General features: G+C 34.0%; 2 protein-coding genes and 1 pseudogene across 5 annotated transcripts; all 3 read right to left on the reverse strand.

Annotated features, from left to right (window-relative positions):
- Positions 1 to 3,955: 3,955 nt before the first annotated feature.
- Positions 3,956 to 5,398, reverse strand: LOC137742892 (CASP-like protein 2D1; annotated as a pseudogene).
- A 1,768-nt stretch (positions 5,399 to 7,166) lies between these two features.
- On the reverse strand, positions 7,167 to 11,819 carry LOC137742340 (putative beta-1,3-galactosyltransferase 2). 2 transcript variants are annotated; one of them, XM_068482184.2, is made up of 11 exons: positions 11,388 to 11,819; positions 10,536 to 10,629; positions 10,391 to 10,455; positions 10,103 to 10,314; positions 9,949 to 10,012; positions 9,490 to 9,562; positions 9,225 to 9,345; positions 8,914 to 9,001; positions 8,707 to 8,832; positions 8,500 to 8,609; positions 7,167 to 7,668 (listed from the first exon to the last, which is right to left on the reverse strand). In XM_068482184.2, the coding sequence occupies exons 1-11, from the start codon at positions 11,516 to 11,518 to the stop codon at positions 7,520 to 7,522; spliced, it is 1,233 nt and encodes a 410-aa protein (XP_068338285.2). In that variant the 5' UTR covers positions 11,519 to 11,819; the 3' UTR covers positions 7,167 to 7,519. The 2 variants fall into 2 exon arrangements, with proteins under 2 accessions (XP_068338285.2, XP_068338286.2); XM_068482185.2 differs by having other exon boundaries at positions 10,391 to 10,452; positions 11,388 to 11,802.
- Positions 11,820 to 21,493: 9,674 nt separating this feature from the next.
- LOC137743274 (protein S40-6) lies at positions 21,494 to 24,166 on the reverse strand. Of its 3 annotated transcripts, XM_088678986.1 has the most exons (4): positions 22,748 to 22,889; positions 22,561 to 22,624; positions 21,648 to 22,331; positions 21,494 to 21,607 (listed from the first exon to the last, which is right to left on the reverse strand). In XM_088678986.1, exon 3 carries the CDS (start codon positions 22,312 to 22,314, stop codon positions 21,691 to 21,693), a length of 624 nt encoding a protein of 207 aa, XP_088535112.1. In that variant the 5' UTR covers positions 22,315 to 22,331; positions 22,561 to 22,624; positions 22,748 to 22,889; the 3' UTR covers positions 21,494 to 21,607; positions 21,648 to 21,690. The 3 variants fall into 3 exon arrangements, with proteins under 3 accessions (XP_088535112.1, XP_068339242.2, XP_068339245.2); XM_068483141.2 differs by having other exon boundaries at positions 21,494 to 22,335; positions 22,748 to 24,166; XM_068483144.2 differs by having other exon boundaries at positions 21,494 to 22,331.
- Between the last annotated feature and the right edge of the window lie 2,480 nt (positions 24,167 to 26,646).

Here is a 26,646-nt window from a genome sequence, read left to right on the forward strand (position 1 = left end):
ACTTTATTAATTTTATGCAAGTATTATATTCAAATCTAAGAAGTTTTATCCCTATAATCTTTCGGTGGAACGATATTTTATTTTAAGAGGTGATAAATTTGGGTTTATCAGAAATAAAAGAAATCATTAAAAGCAATAAAAGCAAGTGATACTTGACGATGTTTTTGGATTTATTAGTGTGATTAGAGAAATTGTAATTTCTAAAACTGGACTCTGGATGTGGCTCGTGGAGTGCAGAGTGATTCTTGATAAGAAGCATCTATAAGAGACTAGTCAAAAGGATAGCTAACTAAATTTACTTGTGAACAATACATAGTTAGATATAGTTAAGAGAAATGGTTTAAGGGAAACAAAAGATATATTTACAGAAAAAACACCTTCTCTCCTCGTGAGAGCTTTCTCTCTGAGTGAGAGTTTTTCTTACTGTGTGTGAGTGTTTCCTTTCCTAGTCTCCAGTTTAGCCTCCAGCCTTAGCTTCGGCCACGACCGGTGGCATTCCCTATCGTTTTTCTTCTTCTGTTTTCTCCCTTCTATTTATCAGCCCTTGCGTATCAATTGGAACCACTTCTTGCCCCAATCGGAAAACTTCGTTTCGCTGTCTCCATGTTGTCCTCTCCACTGTATTTTCCCCTCCATGCATCCACTCTTTTCACCTTCTTTCCCTCCCACCTGTGATCACTCTTTATCGATTTCACTTTGGATCTGATATGCTCCCACTTTGTTCCGCCCCCAACAGCTTTATCGGAAAGTGCGTAAAGCCTCAGCTCAGGTGTTCGCACCACCACCTTCCACCTGTATATCAATCTCGGCACTATTGTCAGTGGTTCCACTGACTTCCTCCCCGATTTTATACCATTGGTGGTGGCGGATTGGTTCTATGTGGAGTTCGATGGAGGACGTCGACTTCTGCTTCTCTTTTTGTTGTTGGTGCTTGGTTGGTCTTCACCTCTGGTGTTTGTTAGGTTGCTGGTTCATGGTCACTAGAACTTGCTTTGACTCAGTATATAATGAGCTAGCAGAACTTACCCAAAGTTAAACATTAAATAATATTAAAATTCACTCATTGGTTGCACTCTCTCATTTTTTACATACCCTCTCGTGTTGAAACAATAACAAATATTGAGAATTGGTTAAAATAATGGGAAGTGTTATTTGCACTCCAAAAATCTCATTCTACACTCCTCACAAGTGTATTTTTCTTTTCTAATATAGAAAGTTTGAAGTGTAGAATGACATTTTGGAGTGCTAATAACAATTCTCAAAATAATTAGTGTTATTGAAGATGCTAAGTTAAACTGACAGTGAAAATAAATTTTGAAGTTAAATCACTAGTAAAATCGAAAAGATAATCATTTTTTTAGAAAATCTTAATGGTACAAAAAAAAATATTTATTGATAATAAAAAAAAGTTGCACCTAACTAAGGGGACATAAACGTAACTCCTCATAATACAAGGAAAAAAAAGAAGAAAAACAAGGAATTGAGACAAACATGTATGTCAAGATGCACATTAATTTGAGAAGCAGAAGCCACGAAAGCCAACATGGTCTGAAAACAAAGTAGCACGAACTAGCAACGGAGAGAAATCATACCATACCAAAGATGGAGAAGACAAGTTCATGTTAGCACAATTGTCCACAACAACATTTCCTCACGATATGTGTGAGAGGCGTATAAAGTTATCTTCCAAGTGCAGTCCAAACAAATAGAAACACCCCAAAAACCAAAGATTGTGCAACTGTAGGGAAATGGACTTACGTACATAGACATTTCAAACAACAACCAAAAAATCTGAAAAAGACAAAGAGGTACCAAATTGACATGCTAATTACCTCCAAAGTTGCCTAGATATCTGATCCCCGAAGAAAAGATGAATAGTAGATTCTTTTGAATTATGACATAAACAACAAATGGATGCCAAAGAATACCATATCGTATGCACTGCAGTAGGAAGTTTATTAAGAAAAAGCCACCAAGCCAAAATAGACAGTCGAGACGGAATAAAATGTCGCCAAATAACCTTAGCCCAAGCAATATCACTATGTTTTTTTTTTTTTTCCAAATAAGATGATAACAAGAAGAAATGGAAAATTTCCCAAAAGACGAAGGCTCCCAAATTAATGTGACATCATCTACATTTAAAGACAAAGGTAAACAAAGAATCTGTTACACCACAGAAGGGAATAAATCTATAAAATAATCTGGCAAAAATCACATATGAGTTTCAATAGCATTTGAAACCCAAGCTAGAACTGTTGGTGAAATGAGAAGATAATGAAGGGCCAATAATCGGGTCATCCAACCATTTGTTGAACCAAAAGGAAACTGACCTCCCACTGCCAATAATCCAACGACTATTGTTATTCAGAATAAGCAAAACACGCTTCAAACCATGCCACACAGAAGGCAGATATCTTTTTTTTGTAAGGCAGAAGAAGAAAACGTTGATGAGCAAAAGAATCCCACAAAGAAGAAGATTGTAAAGCATCCCAGCTAAAACTAAGCAAAGCTGTCAAGTTCAAAGCAGTCAATTCATGAAGACCAAGTCCACCTTCATGCTTAAGTACACACACCATACTCCAATCAACAGTTACTAATGTTTGGGAAGCCAAGTCTCCTAACGAAATAAAATTTCGTGCACAAGTAGAAAAATATTTTAAAAAGCAAGCTGACTATTGATAAACCGAAAAGCTATGGAGAAACAAACTATGGAGAGAGATGCTTTAATCATTTTCTCATTTAACATGAAATGCATATTTTGGGTCTTGCAGACTGGCTTGTGATAAAACCAAACCAAAGACGGTTGCTAGTTTAGGTACTAGTTTCCTTTCCATCAAGTTCTTGGACATAAGTGTGCTTAAGTGCTTTTGTTTTGGGTGTGGTAGGTGAGATGAGCATTGAGCACCAGTGCGCTTATATGCTTAACATTTTAATTAAAACAGAAGATTATTTATGTTATTAGAAACATAGGCTTAAACTTTGATTTTAATCTGTCAATATGAGATCCGACCTACTTAAAAGTTTAAACAAGAAGAGTACAACATTATAATTTAAAAAAAAATATTAATCTAATAAAGAAAAAATAAGCATACGACCAAAAACTAACAAACTTCAATTCCTAGTTTGTTAAAGTTGTTTAAGTGAATAATTTCTAAGTTTAAGAGACTGAGGCCAAGTTAATAAAAAAAAACTATGAAATGTTAGATGAAAATGATAGAAATGCCCTTTATGAGTATTATAAAGGTATGCGAGAGGGATTTGCAAATTTTTACTTAGGAAGGGTCATTTATACATCCATCTCACATGCATTTGTAATGCTTGCGAAGGGCATTTCTAATGCCCTCTATCTAGTTTTTTAGGGTCTATTCCTTACCAACTTAGCCTTAATCCTATGGGGCATAGAATTCCCTCACCAAACATACCCTAACAGAAGTATTTGGCTTCTTGCATGTAAAGAGTCATTCCTCCTTACATAACGATGAGACATCATTTCATCGTAAAAACATCATAATCAAGTCATTTATTCTCCTTATTGTCATTTATTCTCTTTATCATCATTTAAAAGTCGTCTCTACAAAAATTGACATAACTTGAAGTCCAATTAGTCATTTACATATATATCAAAGAAATCAACAATTATGGTAACAAAGAATATCCCATGATTAATCATCAAATTATCTGATTTATAAGAATGACCAAATGGTCACCAAATCGAATTAGACTTTCCCGACAAATAGCTTAGGTTGAAGATACAACAATTAGCATTTCACCAAATATAATCTCCAAGTGTGTTTTTCACAATCCAATTATCATATATATATGTGTGTGTGTGTGTGTGTGTGTGTGTGTGTGTGTGTGTGTTTAATTTCAAGCCGAATCATATGTCTACAACAAGAGACCACTAGAAACCAACTAACAGAAACCACTTAAGGAAAACTCATCTAATGATTCGAATCTAAGTCCTCTCTTCTTCCACCTCCTTATCAGAACCAGAAGGTGGCTCAAAATGCTAAAAACCCTATAAGCTGAGATCACAGCCAAGCCAAGAAAGCAACAAAGAGCCAGGGCATGGAGAACCAATGCCACCTTCATTCTGCTGCAGAACTTCCCATAAGAAGTGCAGGCTTCACTCCATGAGACTGTCTTGTCCCCTTTGTAAGCTAAAAACAATATCTCCATCACTGCCGCCCAAGATGTGACCATTAAACAAGCTACAATCTGCACCCAATATTTGAAACAAGAAAGAAAATAAATTACAGAACATGAGCGAGGACACATTTCTGTATGCGTCAAATTTGAGACGTGTAAGCTGTTATTAACATTTCAAAATAAAAATTGTCTAATTATACATCTATTAAAGTTGGGACCACTTACTTAGTGGGTTAGAACATTATACTAATGCCTTTAGTGCGTTCAACACAACACAGATCAAGAGAACAAAAAAGAAAATGAGTAATTTGCATATTTATAAAAAAAAAATGTTGAGAAGCTTTGAAAACAAAACAAAAGTACTGAGTAAAATAAGAACGTTTATGTGGGGGTATATCTATTTTCCTTTTCCCCAAACTTTCAAGGGAAATAAACAGTACTAAAACTTTTAGACATATATACAACAGCTAAACTGTGATTACTGTTTGTTGCGCCAATTCAGTTGTATTTTTTATTAGACGTTTGTAACTGGTTTTATCTGTGCATCAAACACCTATTTTTTGTCTACAAGCCAAAAGAAAAAGAAAAGAAATTGAAAGGAGCCAAAAGAGAAAAGAAAATGAACCTGGTCAGAGACGAAGAAAAGCCAAGCTTTAGTCACAAAGCACGTGATCCATGAGGACAAAGCTACAAGAAAAGCATACACACCAGAAATGTTGCTGATGCAAACCATGTACCTGCAGAAACAAAGACACTTCAAAACATTAATCAATAACTCAAAACAGAAACATTAGCGCAACGATCTTCCAGCTCAGTAGATTAAAAGCATCCACTATTGGACTAGAGGACCGCAGTTTGAGTCCTCCAAATGCCAGTATCACTTGTATCGAAAACGGAAACAGTAATTATCCAAGAAAATGAAAATGAATGGAGTTGTTACTTGAGGCCCGTGAAATTGGAGAACTTTAGGTTGCCATAGCTGGGGTGGTGGTTGGTCATAGTGAGCCAAATGTAAGTCTATTGAGAGCTGCGCACTTGTTTAGCACGTGCATGGGGATTGAGATCTGCTACTATGACTTCACAAGGTTAGTGGTTAATTGGATATGTTGAGTTCTTTTGTTTCCACTATATTTAAACTTACACCAATGGTTGCAACGCTCAGAGGAATCACAGAAATCCTGAGGGAGGAGTATATGAGCTTCAGGACACTGAAGTAATTAGGAGCATTGTCACCTGAGTTTCGTCTCATCTTTGCAGGTATTGCATGAGCAGCAACATGAACCCCAATGGGTCTTATTATATATATTATATATTAGAGAGAGAGAGAGAGAGAGAGACATGAAAATGTTGGTAAGACTAAGGCTAAAATGGTAACGTGGTAAATAAATACAAAACCTTTGAGGGAAGAAGTAGATATAACTAATACACCACTACTTTTTTTTCCCTTTGTTTTGGAAAAATCATCAATATGGATTTTTATTGTTATAAAAAAAAATTCCATCGTAAATAAACAAATGCTTAAGAGACAAACTGAAGCTTTAAGTCATTAAATTAAAACTTTATGAGGACTAATCTATGAAATTGTCTGAATGTGAAACAATAATCTTACAAAGTAACGCTGTTAAAAAAAATTTTCCAACATAAAGGATTTTGAAGAGGCAAATAAAAGGCAAAAATTCTGACCAATTTACTCAAAGAGACTATTACTCCATGTTGCGACAAATCCCGCAATTAATATTCACTAATTCTTTTTGTATATAAACTAAATATTTAATCGAATCAAACAAATGCTCCAATTTTTCAATGTGAATGGTGTCTTTGTTAGATAGTGGGGAGAGGAAATATAGTGGGGCTGTGCTTTTTCAGTGCAGCTGCAGCATGACGGATTAAAAGTATGTAGATTTGGCTGTGCTTCCTTTTTCAGAAATGTTAAATTCGTTTATAAGTGGACAGCAAAACAATTTTGATGATAAATAATACTAAGCTACTTGCATGTGAATATTTTATGTCTTCACTTTTTAATTTAACTCAATTAAAAAAATATCACGTGTTCCTTAGTTTTAAAGCTCAAGAAAAATTAATAATGCGTCAATTATTTTTAAAACAATAAGACATGTGATAATATCATTGGGCAAAATTAAAACACAAGTATTCACTAGTGAGTGCTCAAGTATTATCTTTTAATCATCATATTTTCTTATAATGGATTATTAATTACTAAATATATTTCATGGATAGTGCTGTTTACATACCCATTTTTACCTCTCACGCACGCTTGTTAATTTTTTGCCATTAATATTTTTTAATTCATTCAATCCAACGGCTAAAATTTCATAATGGTATGTGAGAAATAAAAATGAGTGTGAATAGCACTATCATACTTCACATGAGAGAGACACAAAACGTTGTTCGGCACTTCAACAACTACAAATCCTCCCTACACAAGCCCTTACCGTGACATGTTTTGATATTTAAAATCTTCTCTACATTTCCTTACTGTGTTTTTTTTTTTTTTTTTTTTTTTTTTTTTGTAATGGAAAACATAATTTCCTCTTCTAAGTGACGGTAGTGAAGAACTTACATACAACGTGTTTACAATTACTATGGCACCCCAAGTGACTTATATAAGGTTACACAGCCTTGTTTTTGTGATCAGAATAAATTTACAAAAGACGCTAGGCGCTAGTCAGATGGTAGGTGGGGGGCCTAACGGCACTTAAAACAGTGGGTCAAAATCACCACACTAAAAGTGAATCCATTTCTTACAAGTTTCTCAATAACAACTTATTTGACTTCTCTCATCATTTCTTCTTTTGGTAAATTTCTCCAATCAATTTGGTTGAGACATTTAGTTTACCACCTAAATGCTTTTGTTTAGTCACTTAATTCATTAGCTCAGCTACTCATCAAATTCATTGCAGTCTGGGGAAGAGAACTGTATATGCATATGAACGAGTCAACTGAGTCAACTAGTCAGTGGTCAGAGATGTCACATTGAAGCTTCATCACCAAGGAAAGAGATAAAAACCACTTCTTCTACAACATGAATAAAGGTACAAAAAAATCCAACTGGAACTTATTCTGGAGCTTCATTAACCATGGAAGACTTGCAACACAAGTGGCCCCGGAAGCACTCAAAGAATGATTTTAACTACAATCTCTCGCTTCTTTCAAGTTTTGCTATTGGGTTTCTCACTCCTTGTCTAAAATGGAGTAGAGTCCCGGAAATAAGAAAGCAACTTCCCTGGAAGGGTGTCAGCAGCCAACCCATCTTGCTATGCATCCCATTTTCGTTCTCTCTGTGAATTTTTATGATACAAGCTCACGCCATTTACATGTTCCTCCTGAGTTTGGAAGAACGTTTTGTCCATTAGAAAGCTGCATTCCACAAAGCATTCTCACCTTCTCCACAGCGCTTGTGGACCTCCTTGATCCTCTCGGAAGACTTGCAAATCCCGCTGCAGCTCCAGTCAAATGAAGCAACGCAGACGTTGCCTGCCTGAGCCTTCCACTCACAATCTGTGGTAACAATTAACACCATTAAACTTGTAACCATACGCTATGTCATGATAATATTTATCCCTAGTTTGAACTACCATTAACCTTTCTTCTAATATTGTGTTCTTTGCAATTATTGAAAACTTATCCCGTAGAAAACACACTGACCCACACCAATAACATTGAAATAGCACCATAGGAATTAACACAGGTGTTTCTCACGCATGTTATTTAGCACATGATCAGCCCTGACCTTGAAGTCTTAGACACAAGTCAAATGAGAATGTATGCCATTAATGCAAGTGAACTGTCATGGTAAGAAATGCTCGATCAATCGGAGGATCTGAACTAAGACCTCATGATGTCTTATATGAGCTGATGGCCACGATGATTAGGTGTGTATTGCAACTGGTATCAGCCAAACAATGTGTGGCAATTAAGGGGGCTGTAATCAACCCATTCTAAATGCTCTGGAAGGTATAGTTGATCTGACATTTTAATGAACAATAAAATGACTGATAACTCCCTGTGGGGCCTACACGGCTGCACCTGGTAAAACATGTAAGCCAATGGTTTATGTCACGACCACCAAACTATGTCCCCTCCCAGTGTGCTACATAGTTAACAATGTGTAACCTAAAATAAATGATTTCAACTTGTTTGCTTTAAGTGTTAAAATTAAACATGACCATATGAAACAGAAACACAACGTTGGAGCCATGGAACATGTAACAACCTATGTTAATCAGATATTTGGCACCCGAACTTTATATTTTTCCCAAAGCTGTAAGAGCCTAATCAAGACCAAGTGAGTTTAGAAAAATGGGGCAAAACAGATGGATATGAGATTACCAGGTGGTGTTCCACAACATAATCTTCGGTCATCAATCTGCTCCATATCCAATCCAATGAACCACGACCCCAAAGAAACATCCTCATTCGCATATTTGTGTAGCACATGCCTAGATGATTAGCAAAATGTAAGAAATAAGAAAGGCCCTAAGGGGTAGACATAATTTGAGCAGAACGATTTCCACTACATAAAATCTGGAAACATACTGGTTGTTTGATATGTAATTAGCCAAGTCTTTTGAGATAGCATAGAGCTGTCCTGTGGCATGACGGAAATACTTGTTCCCTTCTGCTCCGAATTTCCAGTACTCGGGCTCATGATATCTTACTCCCCTGTCAATAAACAAGTGAGGTAAGGGAAAGCATGCCACAAATGTCTAGCTGGTTTAAATAACTCAAGAGTGTACAACTCACTTTTGAGCAATGACTGGACCAGATTTCATGCATCCAATATACACCCTGGGTTTTGATCGGTGTCTAGCTAAAGTTGCTCCAAGTGTTCCTGAAATTATATGATGAATGAACTCAACATTAAGAAGAAATAGAGAACGATAACAGAAAAAGTTATTACACACTAGCTGGAGATCAGAATGTGCCCATAAAAATGACAACACTAGTGACTCCTTAAACAGGAGTGATTTAGGATGTGTTCCGGAAAAGCCAATTTCCAGTTTGTGAACATTCAAAAGACATATTTTGAACAGAGAAGCCTGATGATTATATACCTATATTTACATGTACATCATCATCAACTTTGACATAGAAATCTGCATCCCACGAAGCAACAGCAGTGGCAAAGAATATCTTCGTCTTTGCTGACAATTCAAGATAGCCTTCAACATGATCCTGCTTTCATCAAATTTATGAAAACAAAATCGATTAGCTTTTTCCTCAGACCAACACATTACGAAGATGTCTCGCACTGTTTATATGTGCTCCTCCGTCAGATAAAAGGATTTAACGAACTAGCTGAAAGGATTAAGGCTTTACCAGCCGCATAATGTCACCATGCCTCTTCTCCTCTGCTTCAATAGCTCTATCAAGGATACCACCTGATGTAGCACTAGCAATGGATAGAAGAAAAAACAGATCAGGCTTTATTCCTTAAAGGTTTTAATTTGTTTTTTTCCTTCTTAAGAAAAGGAAGGCATTTCAACATTGAGATGACTATGTATGATACAATAAAAACGTAGACAATTTAGGGTAAATCATGTGATCAACATTAACCTTGAGATAAAAAAATGTATTCAATTCTACGACGTTGTATAATTTCCAAAATGTTTCTAATAAAGTAGATTGTTTATTCCATAACAAAAATCCCAATAGGAAAGAATCAAATTCCACGATCTTCTAGTGAAAGGCTGACACCCACCTACATGAAGTCTATACAAGGGAAAACCTAAACAAGTAAATTGTTATTCACCAATAGAGTTGAACTCAAACACCCACCTGTGACCTATTACAAAGCGAACTACAATGCCCTTTTCTTCCTCAAGCTGATTTCTTTTATCCGCTATATAGTAAAGACAAAGTATAAGGGAAATGTCAGAGGCATTCACATATAATTAGAAAACATAAAGAAAGTAGGTTGTCAATAAAAAACCTTGAGGCATCCAAGTAGCACGAACTGAATCTCTGCGCTTTCGACTGCTAAAAGCAGTGTTTATTCCTACGACCATCAAATACTTTCTTTTATTTCTTGTCTCGGGAATTCTTAAATTTTCTGCAATCGGTGAACCACTAAGTATAGATTCCTGTGCAGCCCTTGCAGCAGCTAATTCCACCTCCAAATTTGAAATTTTTTTATCCAGCGTGCTGCAATTTCGACGAGTCATAAGACATAATATTGAGTCAACTTCAACAAAATGAGTTGAGCTGCAGCATGACTTACGGTATAGCGTGATGAGTCGTTGAAACTTCCCCATAAACATCCTTTGGTTCATGTTCTACATCCTTCTAAACAAAAACAACAGTAAACATGAAAAAACAAATAAAGAAAAGGTAAATAGACGGCTGCTTAGATAAAAGGTACTTACAATTGTTGGATCACAACCAGAAACTAACTTGGGTGTTTCATTGTCAACCCTTGTTGTCCTCGATACGTCTTTAATTTCAGGCACTGACCACATTCTGTTGGCAGAATCCATTTATTTTTAATTAGTATACCACACGTCTGGAATTAAAAAAACTCTACCATAGAACATGCTACTTTCGCTTCTGATAAAGTTCAAGTAAAAACATGTTTTGATGGGAATGTATGTCCATTTTTGCAGAAAAAAAATTGCATACAGTAATCAGAATGTGAAGATTAAGGACATAAACGATGCTATCAAAAACCAATATCCTAGTTTGGAAATCACGCAGGAGTCGCCCCATCAGCACATTTTCCGGCATTGAGAAGCAAAGGGAGGGAAAGAAAGGGACCAGGCGGAAGACGGTGACCTAGTACTTAATGAAGACGAAACAACAGACTCATCTCTTGAATTAAACAATTATGACAAAACCTGATTGCTGGAATGATGTCTGAATTGAATCTTCGGATCTATTATATGAAATTCAGATCCATCCTAATCTCATAATTGTAAGGGACAACACAAACTTACCAATTCTGCGGGGGAAAAAAGGGAAAATTCAACCAAAAAACAATGAAGAGTAATACCACTAATTGAAATATAAACTAGTCTGCCATCATCATTAATCACTACTTTAAGATACTAACAGAAAAATTAAGAAATACACCAATGATGCATTAATTACAAAAACCCAGAAGAGATTTAAGGGAAAACAAAAGCTACCCACTTCACCAAATTAAATTAATTAATGATTTTTTTTCTGGGATTTTAAAGAAAAATCGAAGCTTTAAATGTGTAGAAATTCAAATAATTTACCTATCAGAGAAGACCATTCCAGCACAAAAGCAACCAATACAAAACAAAAGTGTCCATTTCCGAGACACTGCACTCTTCGAAGCTGCTGCCTCTCCTCCTCCTCCTCCTCCTCCTCTGCTCCTCCAAGACATTCTTCTCTCTAATGCGACCAGTCAAGCTAAACCAGAGCAACACTCATTTACCAATCCCAAGTCAATGGAGTCAACGCACTCGTTTGACCCAAAATTCAGATCCAGAAACCCACGTTCCTTAAAAAATCCCAAGTGGCTCCTCTGAGTGCTCGACACCACGGAGGTTCTGGTTTTGTCGGTGGGTTTCTGGGTGTTGTGTTTGTATGTATGAAGTTATAGAGAAGGTGGAGGTCAGACCAAGGACCAACAGCTGGGGTTGAAACTTGAGATACTCACCTGGAATTACGTAACCGACCTTAACACACTTTTTATATTCAATTTTCTGTCCCGAGTTGTACGTTCTAGTTTCCATACTTTGGTACAACTTTTCAACTACCCTATTATTTGCGAAGGATTATGCTCTGAGGAATTTTTCAATGTACCGCGAACATAAATCGGTATACTAAATATTATAATATAAGTAAATGAACATTTAAAGAAAAAAATAATTTAATCACTTATATTATGACATTTGAACTACTAAATCGTATTTCGAACACGCTGAAAAATCTCTCTATCTCTAAATACTGTATACCTGCCTCTAAATATTGTATACCTCTCCCATGTGAATCTTTGAGTAATTTTTTGGCCTAAAATAGCTGGGCTATGAGGCTATATTTAGGAAGAGGAAAAAAGTGTAATTTTACATGTATACAATATAAGTTTGTCAATGTTGAAGAAAACTTATATGAAATCGATTAGAGATCGTTGTATTTATTTTTGAGCGAAAGGGAGGAAGGAATTTATCCCTTACAGCTATGTCCACACCCTATGAAAATTTCCCTTCAATTTTGTTAGCATTTTGGTAGGAAATGTGGTAGTAGAGTTGCCAGAGGCACTCTCCTTTGAGTTTTCGTGATTCGTCGAGGAAGACTTACTTGACAAATCATGTGATAGAATTGGAAGAGATAAAAATAAAAGCATATGCATTCCGTGATAGGTAAAAATTTTGTTCATCAATAAACGACAGAAAATAACTTGCAACGAAGTTGCTCGTTGTAAGTCACAATACATACAACCACACTAATAAGTTATTCTCATCATGTTAAATTGCAAAAAAAATTTAGCGGGTATAAGATACTCCGAACTATTGCTCATTGTCTAAACCATAGAACTGACACCCACAAGGTTTACTTACACTTTCTGACATCCACAAGAACATTGCCTAAACCTTAACAAAGCATATAAAAGAAAAGTAGTGCACAAGTACATAGCAATGGAATAAAATTTGAAAGGGTTAAAAGCGTGTTGGAGATTGTAATTTAACTCATAGAGGGCTTTGGATTTTGCACAGGTATGATACAAAACAACTTCACGAGACCACATCCAAGTTTTATCTTTTCTTCTCTTCGGTTTTATAATTTTATTTTATTTTTTGGTGGACCAAATCAAAATTTACATATTAAGTTTAGAAATGATTTTATTAGCTGTACTTGTTAATTAATCAAGTTCGTAATTAGAAAATTAATAGAATACTTTGCATTGCAAGTGAAGAAATGAAAATGTTTGTTGAACCAGATTGTCATCTCACATGTTAGCATAAGGTGTAGAATTAATTAATTCATTTTAGAGAATCTAAAGGTGGACTTTTTTCCTCTGATTAAATTGATTTGTCTTTTGGAAGAGAAATTTTCCCAGTGTCATCAACAAACAACGTGACAATGTTGTATGTTAGGCGAACGGTGTATTTTTTGAATAATTTCGAACGCGTGATAAAAGATTATTGAACAATAACAGTGTTTTTTTTTAATATATGAAAAATGGGTTGAGGGATTGACTAAACCTCACAATGGTCTAGCAATAATATGGTTCAAATTCACATTTGAAGAGAATTGAACCTAAAAATTCTCACTTACAAGTGAAGAGGAATACCACTAGACCGTCGTACTAAGTGGCTAACAATAACATCGTTGAGATTATATCCGGCTTTTTAGCTAGAATGGTCTTTAAGATTGGCATAACTCCTCACTTTGGTCATTGAGATTTGAAATTGATAGAAGTGGTCCATGAGTTTGTCCACCATTAATCATTTTGGTCTTTCCATAAAAAAATCTCCATTAAATAAGGATAAAATGACAAAAATACACTTGATTTTTTCTTCAAATTATTTTGGCTCATTGTTTATAATTAAATTGAGAATATTTTGTCATTTTATTATATTTAACGGAGATTTTAATAAAAAGACCAAAGTGATTGATAGTAGACAAATTTTTAGACCGCATCTATCAATTTGAAATCTCAATTACTAAACTAAGGAGTTATGTCAACTTCTAAAATCATCTTAATTAAAAAAATCAAATCTAATTATATGACGAAGAGTAAAGAACATGATGACTCAAATAATTGATTTTACAGATCAACGACGGACCCCAACAAATGAATTGTCAATAGTTTCAGGTGTAAGGGCCCCTTGTGTAGGGTTATAACCTTTTTTGTATAGGGTCATAATCATTAATCAGAACCTAGAACCTTTGGTTATGTTCATAAATCACAAGTCCTAATCCTGGATATCTCTAAGACAAAGACAAGTTAGAGGCTGAGGAAAATCGCAAGTCCCCCACTTTTATAGGAAGCTACATTCTATTTCTACATTCCTCTTTTGCTCTTTCCCTTGTTCTCATTTGCTAATTACAATGTTCTATCCTACACAAAGGATTCAATGTTGAAGTCGCTTTGAAAATTGTCTCTATAAAAAATCAACCAAATTGAAAATGATGCAGCCAATTGACTAATGTACGTAGTAGTAATTCTTAAAAAGGAACGTATATATGAAGTTGTAAGGTAGAACTTTCGAGTTTGGTAATCAGAACTTTATTTCAGCCATTATTATTAGAGTTGAAACTCTTTCAGAATTTGTGAGTCAATGAGACAAAATATATGGGGTCTATGTAGTATGTAATGAGGTTACATGCAAACCATGGGTCAACTAGAAAGGTGAAAAAATTGGGAGTTAAGTATGAAAGATTTGAGCGTACTTGGTGTTAGACATTGGTCCATCTCATCTTCAAGACTACATCGGTCAGTGTATGTCATACGCTCATTAGCAAGTAAATATGTAATCGCTATCGCTACTACCGTAAAACAAGTCATGTGTACCAGGCAAGAAATTGCTCATTAGTATGTGGTTACATATCTACTTCCTAATTAGTGTGTGATTAATCCATTTTGTGTTTAGATCGACAAGTCACATGTAACAACCATTCATTTCACATGATCCCTCTTTTTGAGTATATACAAAATTACAAATACAACTCACCCATGTTTTGGTGTACGACAAAAAATTCTTGGAGTGTTGCAGATTATTGGGTACTTCGGGTATTGTAATCGTTTGATTTTGATTTTATATTCTTTAACAAAGATTTAACAGTAAAAATACTCAAGGTACCCAAGAAGGTCTTCGCGACATAAACCCTCAGCCTTAGGCTAGGAGATATGGAGACAAGAGGAGCCCACAAAAACCTCAGTGACAAATTAGAGAGAGTATGCCATGTAGATCATTCATTAACCATTTTGTTTTTAGTTTTTAGTTTTCACTTTTTTGAAAACTGAAAACTAAAAAGTAAAAACTCAAGGTCAAATTTTGCAAACTCAAAAATGTAGTTTTTCAGTTTTCATTTTTTTTTTCTAAGATTAAAAATTAAGATTAGTTATCAAACAAGATATTATTTTCAGTTTTCACTTACAAACAAGTTTTCAGTTTTAAAAAAAAGTGAAAACAAAATATGAAAACGAAACAGTTACCAAACAGTGTTTTAAGTAAATTGAATATCTAAAGTCTCAAGCAGCGCATACTTGTGAGGGCTCCCCTATCAGTCTTTGAACCCGTGCGCGGTGGTTGCCGCCCTGCCAGCCACTGTGCCAACGTTGTGCCCGGCCACGTCTGAGCTCGTAGGTGCTCCCCCACCGCTACCGAGTACCAAGACTGATGAGCAACTTCCATTAACCGATAGGCCAAGCCCAGTCCCAGATCCAGGCCCAGGCACCCGACTAACCCACTAAGTCAATGAATCCGCCCAGGCCAATTCGGACCAATTTTTGCTGATGAAATAAAAAGAGGAAGGTGCGTTACACGCGTGTGAGCTGCATGTGGTATTTGGAGAAGAAAATTGAGGGGGAAATAAAGAAATTGCGAAGATTCTGGAATGATACAAATCATTTTTAAACAGAGACGGAGGAATTGAGATGGAAACAACGGAAGTGAGGAAAGAGCTGAGAAGTTTGGCACTCGAGGAATTAAGAATCCTTCCACGAAGTTGGAAAGGTAAACCCTTGATGTCGATTTTTACATATATAAAAGTGAGATCGTTTATCCTGTTGATTTATTTATCGATTGATGATGGTCTTATAATAAATTTGTAAAACATGTGTGCATAGTGACAGCCACAATAGGGACAATAAGATAGACCTCCATTAAACTTTCGTTACAGCAATATTAGAAAATATGAAAAATAATAATATAATTTCAATGATATTAATCATAAAAAAATTCACAACATCAATTATATATGAGATTAATATAAATAACTAGAGAGAAAGTTAAAATAACTGACAAACTTGGAGATTGAGACTTGCATAAATGCAATGTCATAAATATAAAATTTCACCCCTACTCTTGTGTTTGTAGTTTGGTAGGCGTCCATCTCCCAGGATTCAACAATCTATAATCTAAAGTCAAAGCACTTCAATCTTCGGACTCTAGCAAACTTTATATATTTCATACTCTCAAGACATGACTTGGAATTTGACACACGAAGCATGAGATAAACAAAGTGGGGAAACCCTATTTCTCAAAAGTAAAAATTAACTCTAATTTTCTATATATAATACCAATGGTTTCATGGATTTATATAGAATCCAATTTCTACTTATTAAAAAGATGTAACTTTTCATCTATAAGTATACATCACTTATCAAAGGAATACACCTAAACAACATAACATTTCTAATAAATTAATTAACAATATTTTCCATTCAATTAGTAAAATTATATATTACAATTTTCATATTATAATATATAATTTCCATCAACTTCTATGAAATGTAATCCGACCATAATGTTTTTTTTTATATTTTCTTTTCTTTTTAAACGGAAGTGGTCAAGTTGTTTGACGTATGCAAGCAAGATGCATCTCATAATAAGTTAAAGAAAGAGAAAGCACAAATGTCTACATTTTAATTTGATAAGTATGCCAATCAAGTTTTTATAGTAGCGAAATTATGAATTCACCTCTTTGTTAGAATTCCTCTGTTACATATCGGTCAAAAGGCTTGAGAACAAGCTCTTTAAAGAGAATTACTTCACTCTAACTAACATGGAGACATTTTGTATTAAAACCCCACACCTGACGGATTGAGTAGGTGGCTAAGTGGGAACATTATCGATGTTGTTAGAGTGAACCCATGCCTCGTCTACCTGAAATTTAAGACATATGTGCATGAACGATTGTGTTTAGAAAAACTCTGTAAGCAAATATTTTAAGTGAGAAAAGGAGGTACGTTCTTCCATGTTAGATCGTATGTCGACATTGCAAATTAGCAATGGTGTAAAGTGTAGGCAAAGGTAATAGGTTAAAGGGATTCAAAGGGGAAGATCGCACTAAGCATTAGAGTCATGCATGTGATAGAGCACTTAGCTACCATATATGGCTGCTAAGTTTGTTTTTATGTGATGTCCTAGTAAATATTATAAATATGTTCTTCTCCAAGTGACTTGTAAAGCTTTGTTTATTTGTTTATTTTTAGGGATATTTTAGTTGCAGTTCCTAATTTCTAACTGTTATACATCCAAACCTTATGTATTTTAGATTTTTGATTGAAATTTCTCTCCTGCTACATAAATGACATAATAATAAAGGAGATGCAATAATACCAATAAAGACTCAACCTTTTTTTTTTTGCTTTCATTTACACTACCAATTTAATTATTCAAAATTGCTTATGGGGTTTTGATAAAATAATAATAATAATAATAATAATTGCTTATGGGTGCATTCTAGATTATAAAAAAAAGGGATTTTATTTTATTTTTATAAAATGAGTACATTTATAAAACAAAATTTGGCTACATTTTATATATAAAAAATTGGTACATTTACATAAAAACGTGGGTACATTTTATATAGAAAACAATGGGTACATTTTATATTAAAAAAACAATGGTACATTTCAGATTAAAAAATAAATAAGTTTTACATAAAAAAATGGTACTTTCAAGAAAAATAGGGATACATTTTACAAATAACAAAGTGGTACATTTGTAAAAAGAAATGGGTACGTTATAAATAAATTATGGGTACAAATAAAAGGTTAAAAAAAATTAGGAGTACAAATAAAAGTTTAAAAAATAAGGGACAAAAAGAAATTAATATATGGGTACAAATTAAAATTTAAAAGAAAATTGGTACAATTAAAAAAATGATTGCAAATTAAAAATGGGTACAAACTAGAAATAGAAATATACGATAAAAAGTTTAGCCATAAATACAATATATCAAATGTAATATTTCTAACACTAAATGAATATATTTAAAAATAAAACTTAATTAGCTTGACATGTAAATATTTTGTTTTTTTAATAATTAATGGTACTCATTAAAACCGAATGACCTTGATCAAAATTTGAAAAAGAATAAGGTTTTAATCAATGAAGTAGAAAAAATAAGGATGGAAACCTAATTTCTCCTTATTTTTATCTCAAATTTGTTTAAGATGTTATAATTTAGGAATGATTCAAACCAGACTTCTTTGCCCTTTTTTGCTATAATTTCAGAATTTTTACTAGTTATCTTGCTATCTGCCTCCCACTTAGTTGTGTTATACACTGCTTTTGATTCTCTCTATTAAATTTAATGAGTCTTTCAGTTTTGTGAATAATTCGAATTTTTTTCTCAATACATGTACGAAAGGTCATCTCTCACAAAGAATTCTAGCTTCGCCACTGCTTATAAGTAAGCTGGATTAATTGTCAATTGGTTTATGGTGAAACTTCAACTTTTTTCATGATTTTTTTATGATATGCGAATACTTTTGCTCACCACCCTCAAGTGATGGTGATGTTCACCACTCTATTTATCATTGTTAGATGAGTCAACCTTGTTTTTCTCTCATCATGTAGTTATATCACTATTAAATGAGTTTAAACTTCAATATATTAAGAGTAAAAACGTTAGCCTTGTTTTCCTCTCATTGTACGCCATATAACTTATAACCCTCCAGCTTAAAATTATCAATATATATAGAACAAGAACTTGAAAAATTAAATTGATAAGAAGAACACAGTCATCCATGATGGACACTCATACCTTTCGTAGTAGTTAGTGAGCGAGTGGTATTACAAGTCGGAGAACGGTGGAAGAAAGGGAGAGGAGTTGTTCAAATATATTTATTTCTTTGTCAATGATTTTTAGTTCTAAAAAGCCAACGATGTCATGTGGTTCATGAAAAGTCCAATTTTTTTTGCCTATGCCTCTTAAGTTCTTAATGCAGGGAAATTAATTAGTTGTTAATTTATAATAAAATCGCTATATGAAACATGGATGTGCTAATCTCGATTAATATTTGTTAAATTATCAGAGAGACGGATCAAATGTCCACTTTCAACAACACTCATATTGTCTCAAACTTGATAAAGACCACCTGCACAATCCATCAAGTATTGAGTTTTATCACAAAAAACTTTAATATTAGTTGAAGTGGAAATTAGATGTTTAAACTTTTTTTTTTTTTTTTTTTTTTTTTTTTTTTTAAGCACGATAGATGCGGGATACTTCAACAATATTGTTTTAAAAATTGAGAAACCCTTTGCCATGATTTCATTGGCCTTGATTTGTCGGTGAGAAGGGCTAGTTCCGTGTTTATCTTCTTCCCTCCACTTTACAGATATTTTTTTTCCTGATATATCCCTTCCAGAATGGATTTACTGTGCTGAGACAGTACAGTAGTTCTTTTAGTTATCACTAATTAGAGTGTTAATATATATTGATGACGTCATGCAATCATGGAGTAGGAGAAATCTTTTTCTAACACGTCCTTGCCCACCCAACCTCGTCACCCACAATTAGGGGGCCAACCCAGGAAAATGAATTTGAGGCAATTGTTGACCACATTCATAGGCAATGCGAAACTAAAAGGTTTACAAGATAATGCATGACCTAATAAATAATAATACTACTTTTCATATAATGATATATACATTAAGAAATATAAGAAATTAATTGATTATGAACTCGTCATTTATGAGATTCGAACTTAATATTTCTTAATTGTAATAAAAATAAATATCAATATACCGTAATACTAAATTATTTCTAATTTTCATAATTTTGTGGTAAATGGAATAAACTTTTTGAATGGTCCAATTTTACTCTAAGAAAACGACAAGTGGATTGGTTATAACCCGTATTTAAAAAGACACCTCATCGTCCAAGTTAAAGTCATCAGTGCCACTACAGTTAGTCAGCTTGTACAACTGTATCTCTATTACGACAGATGTCCAACTAATTGGAATATTACTCTGATTAGGTAGCCTTGTTTGATTATTAATCAGTATTTGAAAATTGTATATGAACTCATGTAATCATTATTCATCCACTCCGGAACATACACATATTTCTTATATGGTTATTGTGTTTATATACTCAGTTGTAATCACTATTCATCTATTCCAAAATGAATGTCTCGAGGACAATGAAGAAATTGACGGTCGATCCACAAGTAGTTACTGTGCATACTTGGGGAGTAATGTCATTAGATGGAGTGCAAAGAAATAACATACTGTTCATTCTTCAACAGAGAAAGAGTACATATCTCTTGCTAGACTTGATGATTGTGTCGTGTGTTTTGTGTTCATGACGTTTATGCGACATACCTGAGACTTTAACGGATCATGCTATGTCAAATATTACATACTCCAAAATAAAAGTCTAATGAAAAACATTAGCACATTACTACAAAATATCAAATGTACATGGATATTCAAATTGCAAATGAAGGAAGGTTTCTTTCAAGGTTGTGGAGCCTTCTTAAAAAATCAGAACCTTACAAATGAGACAGAGTATAGAGGGAGTTGGTACTTGGAGTCTTTGGACTTGGGCCGATGAGAGATATGATATAGAGTGAGAGGCTATTAAAAAATTCAACGGTAAGGATTTAATCTCATAATGGTTATTATAGTAAGCATATTTTAGTAGTTAGAAAATTACCAAACTAACCTTTTTCTTGACGGGTTGAAATGTGTGACCTGATAATGACGCAATTAGTTAACGTATTGACTCGAAACTATTTATTTTCGTGTCAAGTTAATGGGTTGTGCAAGAAATTGTTAGATCTATCTCTTGCCCATACAATTGCATAAATTACATGGATTTGAAGAAAAAAAATTGAGATATTGGATTCCTTTGTCTCAAGTTCCTACTCTTTGGTGTGACAATGTTTCTATCATCTCCCTTGCCTCCAACCCTGTGTTTCATGCTCGCACAAGACACATGAAAATTGATTACCATTATATCAAAGGATTAGTCCTTGCTCATCTTTTCAATGTGCATTATGTTAGTGGCCATCATCAAATTGTTGATATTCATACTAAGTCTCTATCTAAGGCCAAAATTCAATATCATCAGTCCAAGCTTTCTCTTTGTTCCCATCGGTTCAGCTTGAAGAGGTGTGAAACGACACCTCATCATCCAAGTCAAAGTCAGCAGTGCCACCTAGAGTCCAAATCATAGTCTATTCAGCTTGTACAGCTGTATATTTTGGTTTAGCACCATAATATTTGCTTTGATCTACCTAGAGTTACGCTTGCGGTATTTGTACCACAATTTCTATTGTCATGTTAGACATTACATCAGAAAGCCACTTAAACATTACATCAGATGTGTAAAAGTCATATTAAGTTAGTCAAAACTTATGGTAAATGAGAAATATGCGCAATTAAAAACCTTGAGGAAAGGGGAGATGAATTTCTTGGCAATTCCACAAACAACATGACACAATCTCTGACAAAAAAACCATCACAAGACCCATATACAAACTACATGAAACTTATAGCAAGACCTTCTTCATGATTGCATTGGATGAAAAAAGATAGCAAGACCTTCTTCATGATTGCATTGGATGAGAGAAGAAGGCCTACAATATCACAATGACTCAAGGAAACCAGTTTTTATCAAAATAGCATTCCTCACTTTGCTAAGATCCCTCCCCTTGAGGGTCCTCCCTGCCCCTTCAAAAACAGAAAAAGAAGATATCTGACTCCTTGCAAGTCTCCTTGCAATAAACTCATGAGGGGGTACCTTTGAATTATACTCCTCCTCCTCCTCCTCCTCCTCTACCACCACCTCATAATCATCACCGCTATCTCTGCCGCCATCATCCCCACCTTCATCACCATCGCCACCGCGCTCGTATTTCTGCCAAGAAACATTCTTGGAGGCCTTGTTTGGTTTCTGACCGTAAGCCTTGGACCAATCAGGAATGTTGACAGGTGCTGATTGCTGCAAAAATTTGGCTTCATGATTGGTTGTGTTGCTGCTACCACTGCCGTAATTGTGGCTGCTGGGTTTCGGAATCATTCTTGAGGCAGTTGGGAGGTGCCTTAGAACAGAAACATGGGAATTTTTGGATCCGTAAGCCATATTTTTAGCACAAGTATTGTTTCTATCTTTTAGAACCTCCCAAACATCATCTTCCTCAAAGTCTCCATCTCTCAAGGCCCTCCAAACTCCACTGCCCTGCCTTATTAGGCCATACCTTTTCTCCATTGCTGATTATCCCCTGCCTACCTATCCAAGGAAATTGAAACAGCAAACAATGAATACAAGTTGGAGAGACAGAGATTTTTTTTTAAAAAAAATTATTCAAGCGATATTCTAATCCAATCTAAAATACGGGGAAAGAGATTTGAACTATGAAACGATTCTTGAGATTACTTAAGAGGATTTGGGTGCAAAAAACCAAGAGCAAAACCCTTGAAAAAGATGTCTCAGTTGAGGGAAATAAGAATCTACCTTTCTGTGATTGAGAAGCGCCAGGCACCACTACTTTCCCAAGATTCCAATCAAAGGGATATCTCTGCAACATGGGAAAGCAAACACCAAGTTAAAGAGAAAGGTTCTGCAGATGATGATTTTCTTTTCTTTTCTTTTCTTTTACCAGAAAATTGAAAGCACAAGAAAGTTTTGACAAGAATTTTACCTGAGTGACTGAATTTCAAAGAGTTCCACTAGGAAGGGGTAGATTTTATGGAGCAGGGAAGCAGCAGCCACAAGTGGAAAAGGCCAGTGAAAAGTGGCATTAATAAGACAGACCGCCCTTTTGTAGATCTCCCAGCTGATGGTTTTCCATGAAACTTCTTTTGGTTCCCAACAAGTTTTGACTTTGAATTCAAGAAGAAAGGTAAATAAAACCCAAAGGTAAACTCAAGCCACCAACGTTCTTCGTTTGGCAAAAATCGGGAAAAAAACGTTTATTATATGCAGTCTTACCTTTACTTTATAAAAATGCCGTTTTTACGACTGAAATCCTAACATTTCGGTCACAAAATAACTACCTTTCTATTGTGATTCCAAATAAAAAAAATATTCCTTGGTAAATATTATTTGGGGAGTAAGTAGCGTCTATTTATTTATTTATTATTTAGAGAAAAAGAAAGAAACAGCTAATGTATGGCAAGGAATGAGGATGCTGAATTGATGGATTGCTTCAGATTAGGAGTGGGATGCTTTCCATTCGAACCCCACTTGGATTTTTCAAGTTACTTATCATTTCATTTTTATATATTATTAAAACAAATAATACAGGAATATTCTAATGCAGAATTAATTAATAAGTTTCTTTGCCTTGTGTTGCTGTGCTTCTGCTTCCTCAGATTTTATTCCTCATACTTTTTCAAGGCAGCAGTAGCAGATATGCACATGTTTAACTTAGAAAATGTTTTACTTCCCAATTGTTAGATTCTATAATTTTATAGTTATATGCAAAGAATCAGAGTCAACAGCTGTGACTTAAGCAGCTGCGAAATTTGTTGTAACCAAATATTTGCATAAATACCAAAATAAGGAAAACGATTTTTAAAAAAGGAGAAATCGAGAATGTGAAAATTGTTGCACCAAAAGAAAAACCGTTAGAAATAGTAGTTAGGTATCATAATGAATAGAAAGAGTTGAAAGACTTGTTGAGTGTGTGGTAAACTTTTTTTTGTAAAAGTGCTTTTAACAAGATTTAGGGTTTAGGGTCTGAATACAAAAAAATAGTGCTTGAATGTATGATAAACTTTTATATAAGTTGTTATGAATATGTTAAATGATTAAAAATGATATGATATTTAATCGTCTTTTTATCTATTTCATCGTCTTTTAATAATTGTAAAGCGAATAATGTAAGGGTAATGATTGTAATTTTGTAAAATATATAAGGGTATACTTGTCATTTGAATTTTCTTAAATAAACACTGATTAATATGCTTTGAAAAAAAACAAAAGGACTTTTTGTAAAAGCATGTAGTACCAGTTTGGTACTGCTTAAATTTTTTTAAAAGCAGGGGTGAAAAACAATTGACCTGAAAATTGTGTTTGGTAACAGGGCAAAAGCGAGCTTATTTCTGAGGTTACGGTCAGAAAAAGCTGAAATCTGGAAGAAGATATTTGCTGCTTTGAAAAAGCATCCTTTTTTTCTTGAAACATGGGTGAACTGTTAAATGAAAGTTTTTAAATGCCGATCCTACCCTCTTTTTGTCTCTCCATCACACCGACAAAAAATTTCATCTGGAACTATTCTCACAACTTTGATAGAGAATGGCAGAAAGAATACGAACCTGAAACTTCATTCCCTTTGCTTATTAGATGGCAGGAGAGAAAGATCCGAGAATCCAACCCCTTTTTGAACCCCGACCGACCCTCTTCAACTAATTTCCTCCCTCACAATGAACTCCCCATCCCACCCAAGCCCCTTTCTTCCAATGCAACCATACCCAAAACCCTACCCGATTCTACCGATGCAACCTGCCCAAAACCCAATATTAATATTCCGGGTGAAAAAATTAGAGAAAATTAGAATTAGATGCCTTATTTTAGACTTTTGTAGACTAAACATTTATGTTTTTTGAGTTTTTGATTAGGCATTTGAAGCATTTGATTAAGATACTCAGACTTGAACTACTTCAGATTAATTGAAATTAATTTACATTTAAATATCTTTTATATATTTTAAATAATTTCAACTATATTTAAGTCTAAAAATTTAAAACTTTTCAAATCTAAATGTACACCCACGCCAAATGGAAACGTACCAACATTAAATGAAAATGTATCAACGTCAAACGAAAACGTACCAACCCCGAATTAAAACGTACCCATTATAAACTATATTAAAATGAATATTCATCTTTTTGGAATGTTTAAAAATATGTTTGATTCATACACAATACCCTAGATAGTCTTGTTTTTTGGTAGATAAGTCTCTGGAACAACTTTTAGTTGATTGAAGATAAATCCTTATTATTGTAGATAATGCTAAATAATAACGATAAATCATATAATTTTGAATTAACAAAAAGTCTATTGTCGGTTGATTAATGACTCTTTCTATAAAATAAAAAAAATAATTAATTAAAGTAATTTAAACTTTTACATTGTTCACGACTCTTTCTATAAAAAATAATTAATTAAAATAATTCCTCGTTATTAGGACAAAAAGTAATAAAACTTATGTTTTGAAAACAAACGTACCAAAAATTCAAATGTACCAAGTAACTAAAGGTACCATTATAATCAAACGTACCGCTATAACCAAACATACCTAACAATGAGTTTTGTTACATTCTATTTCATTTACTAAAATAAATATTTTAATAAAAAACAAAAAAAAAAATCTTAAATAATCATAATAAGAGATGCATAAAAATAAGAGGAAAAAAGGGAATGCTAACGTGAATAGACTTCTAATGAAATAAAATTAAAGTACCAAAATTGTAGGGAAAATGTTTAATCAAATTTGCAAAAAGAATAGATGTTTAGTTTATAACATTTAAAAACGAAGCGTCAATATCAAAACATCCCAAAAAATTAATGGGTATTGGAAATGCTAGCTTTTCTGGGAGGTAAAGGTGGGGATGATGTCGATATTGAGAACAATGCTATTTTTGTTTTTTTTAGGCAAATGAAAACGGAGAAGATGAAATTGAAGAACACGAAGACGACGGAAAAAACGAAGAAGAAAAAAAGCCTGGAGACTATGAGGGAGAGGACAGTTCTAGAAAGAGAATTATAAATAATTATTTTATTATATTATTTATACTATCATATCATTTTCAATCATTTAACATATTTATAATAGTTTTATATAAAAGTTTACCAAATACTTGAACACTGTTTTTTTTTTTTTTTAAATTTTATCAAAAGCACTTTTATAAAATATTTCCCAAACACTAACTGCTTTAATTTACAGCTTCTTATTCTTACAGCAAAAGTAGAAACAATTTTTTTTAAAAACACAGCAATACCAAACTAACCCGTAGAGTATGCTTCTGCTTTTTCATGTTTTTCTATTGTCATTGACAAACTCAAGGATCATTTTTATCAATTTCAAATCTTAAAAATCAAAGTGAGTAGTTATGCCAATTTTAAAGACCATTTTAGCTAAAAAAACTTTTTTATTTTCAGCGGTCGAGGACATTTTAGGAAGGACAAAAACAAAATAAAAGTGATGCATGCATGTGTGATGAAGAAATGTGAGTAGAATCAAGACAAGAAAATAAAATTGTAACTGTGGATTGAAAGGGAAATCTAAATTTGGAATGTCCTTGCTGTTGTAAACAGCATGTCGAGGAGCCGACATTCATCGTATTTGGGCGTACCAAGTTGCATTGTCAAAGGACAAAAAACACGAGCAATTGCCACCATTTGCTCGCTCGAAAGTGTGATCACTTAAAAAACAAGCACAAGAATCTCTCAGGGAAAAGCATCCTTAAAACTTACAATTAATAAGAAAACATCGGAATAAAGTTGTTGAATCTTACTGCTAATGTGGTGCAATGCATATGCATTAGATGGCTGTGGCGGCAAAGTTAGGCAGTGGGGTTTCTTACAAACAAATTG

The sequence above is a fragment of the Pyrus communis genome, chromosome 11 (assembly GCF_041283825.1).
Source record: "Pyrus communis isolate YQ-2024b chromosome 11, ASM4128382v1, whole genome shotgun sequence".
NCBI classification, from domain to species: domain Eukaryota; kingdom Viridiplantae; phylum Streptophyta; class Magnoliopsida; order Rosales; family Rosaceae; genus Pyrus; species Pyrus communis.

Excerpts from the sequence above, each read along its gene's own strand:
- LOC137743274 (XM_068483141.2), bottom strand. The coding sequence starts at position 22,314 with ATGGAGAAAAGGTATGGCCTAATAAGGCAGGGCAGTGGAGTTTGGAGG.
- LOC137742340 (XM_068482184.2), bottom strand. The coding sequence starts at position 11,518 with ATGTCTTGGAGGAGCAGAGGAGGAGGAGGAGGAGGAGGAGAGGCAGCA. Across the intron at positions 9,563-9,948 it reads CGCTTTGTAATAGGTCACAG|TGCTACATCAGGTGGTATCC; the intron begins GTGGGTGTTTGA and ends ATCCATTGCTAG. Across the intron at positions 8,610-8,706 it reads AATTACATATCAAACAACCA|GCATGTGCTACACAAATATG; the intron begins GTATGTTTCCAG and ends CTAATCATCTAG.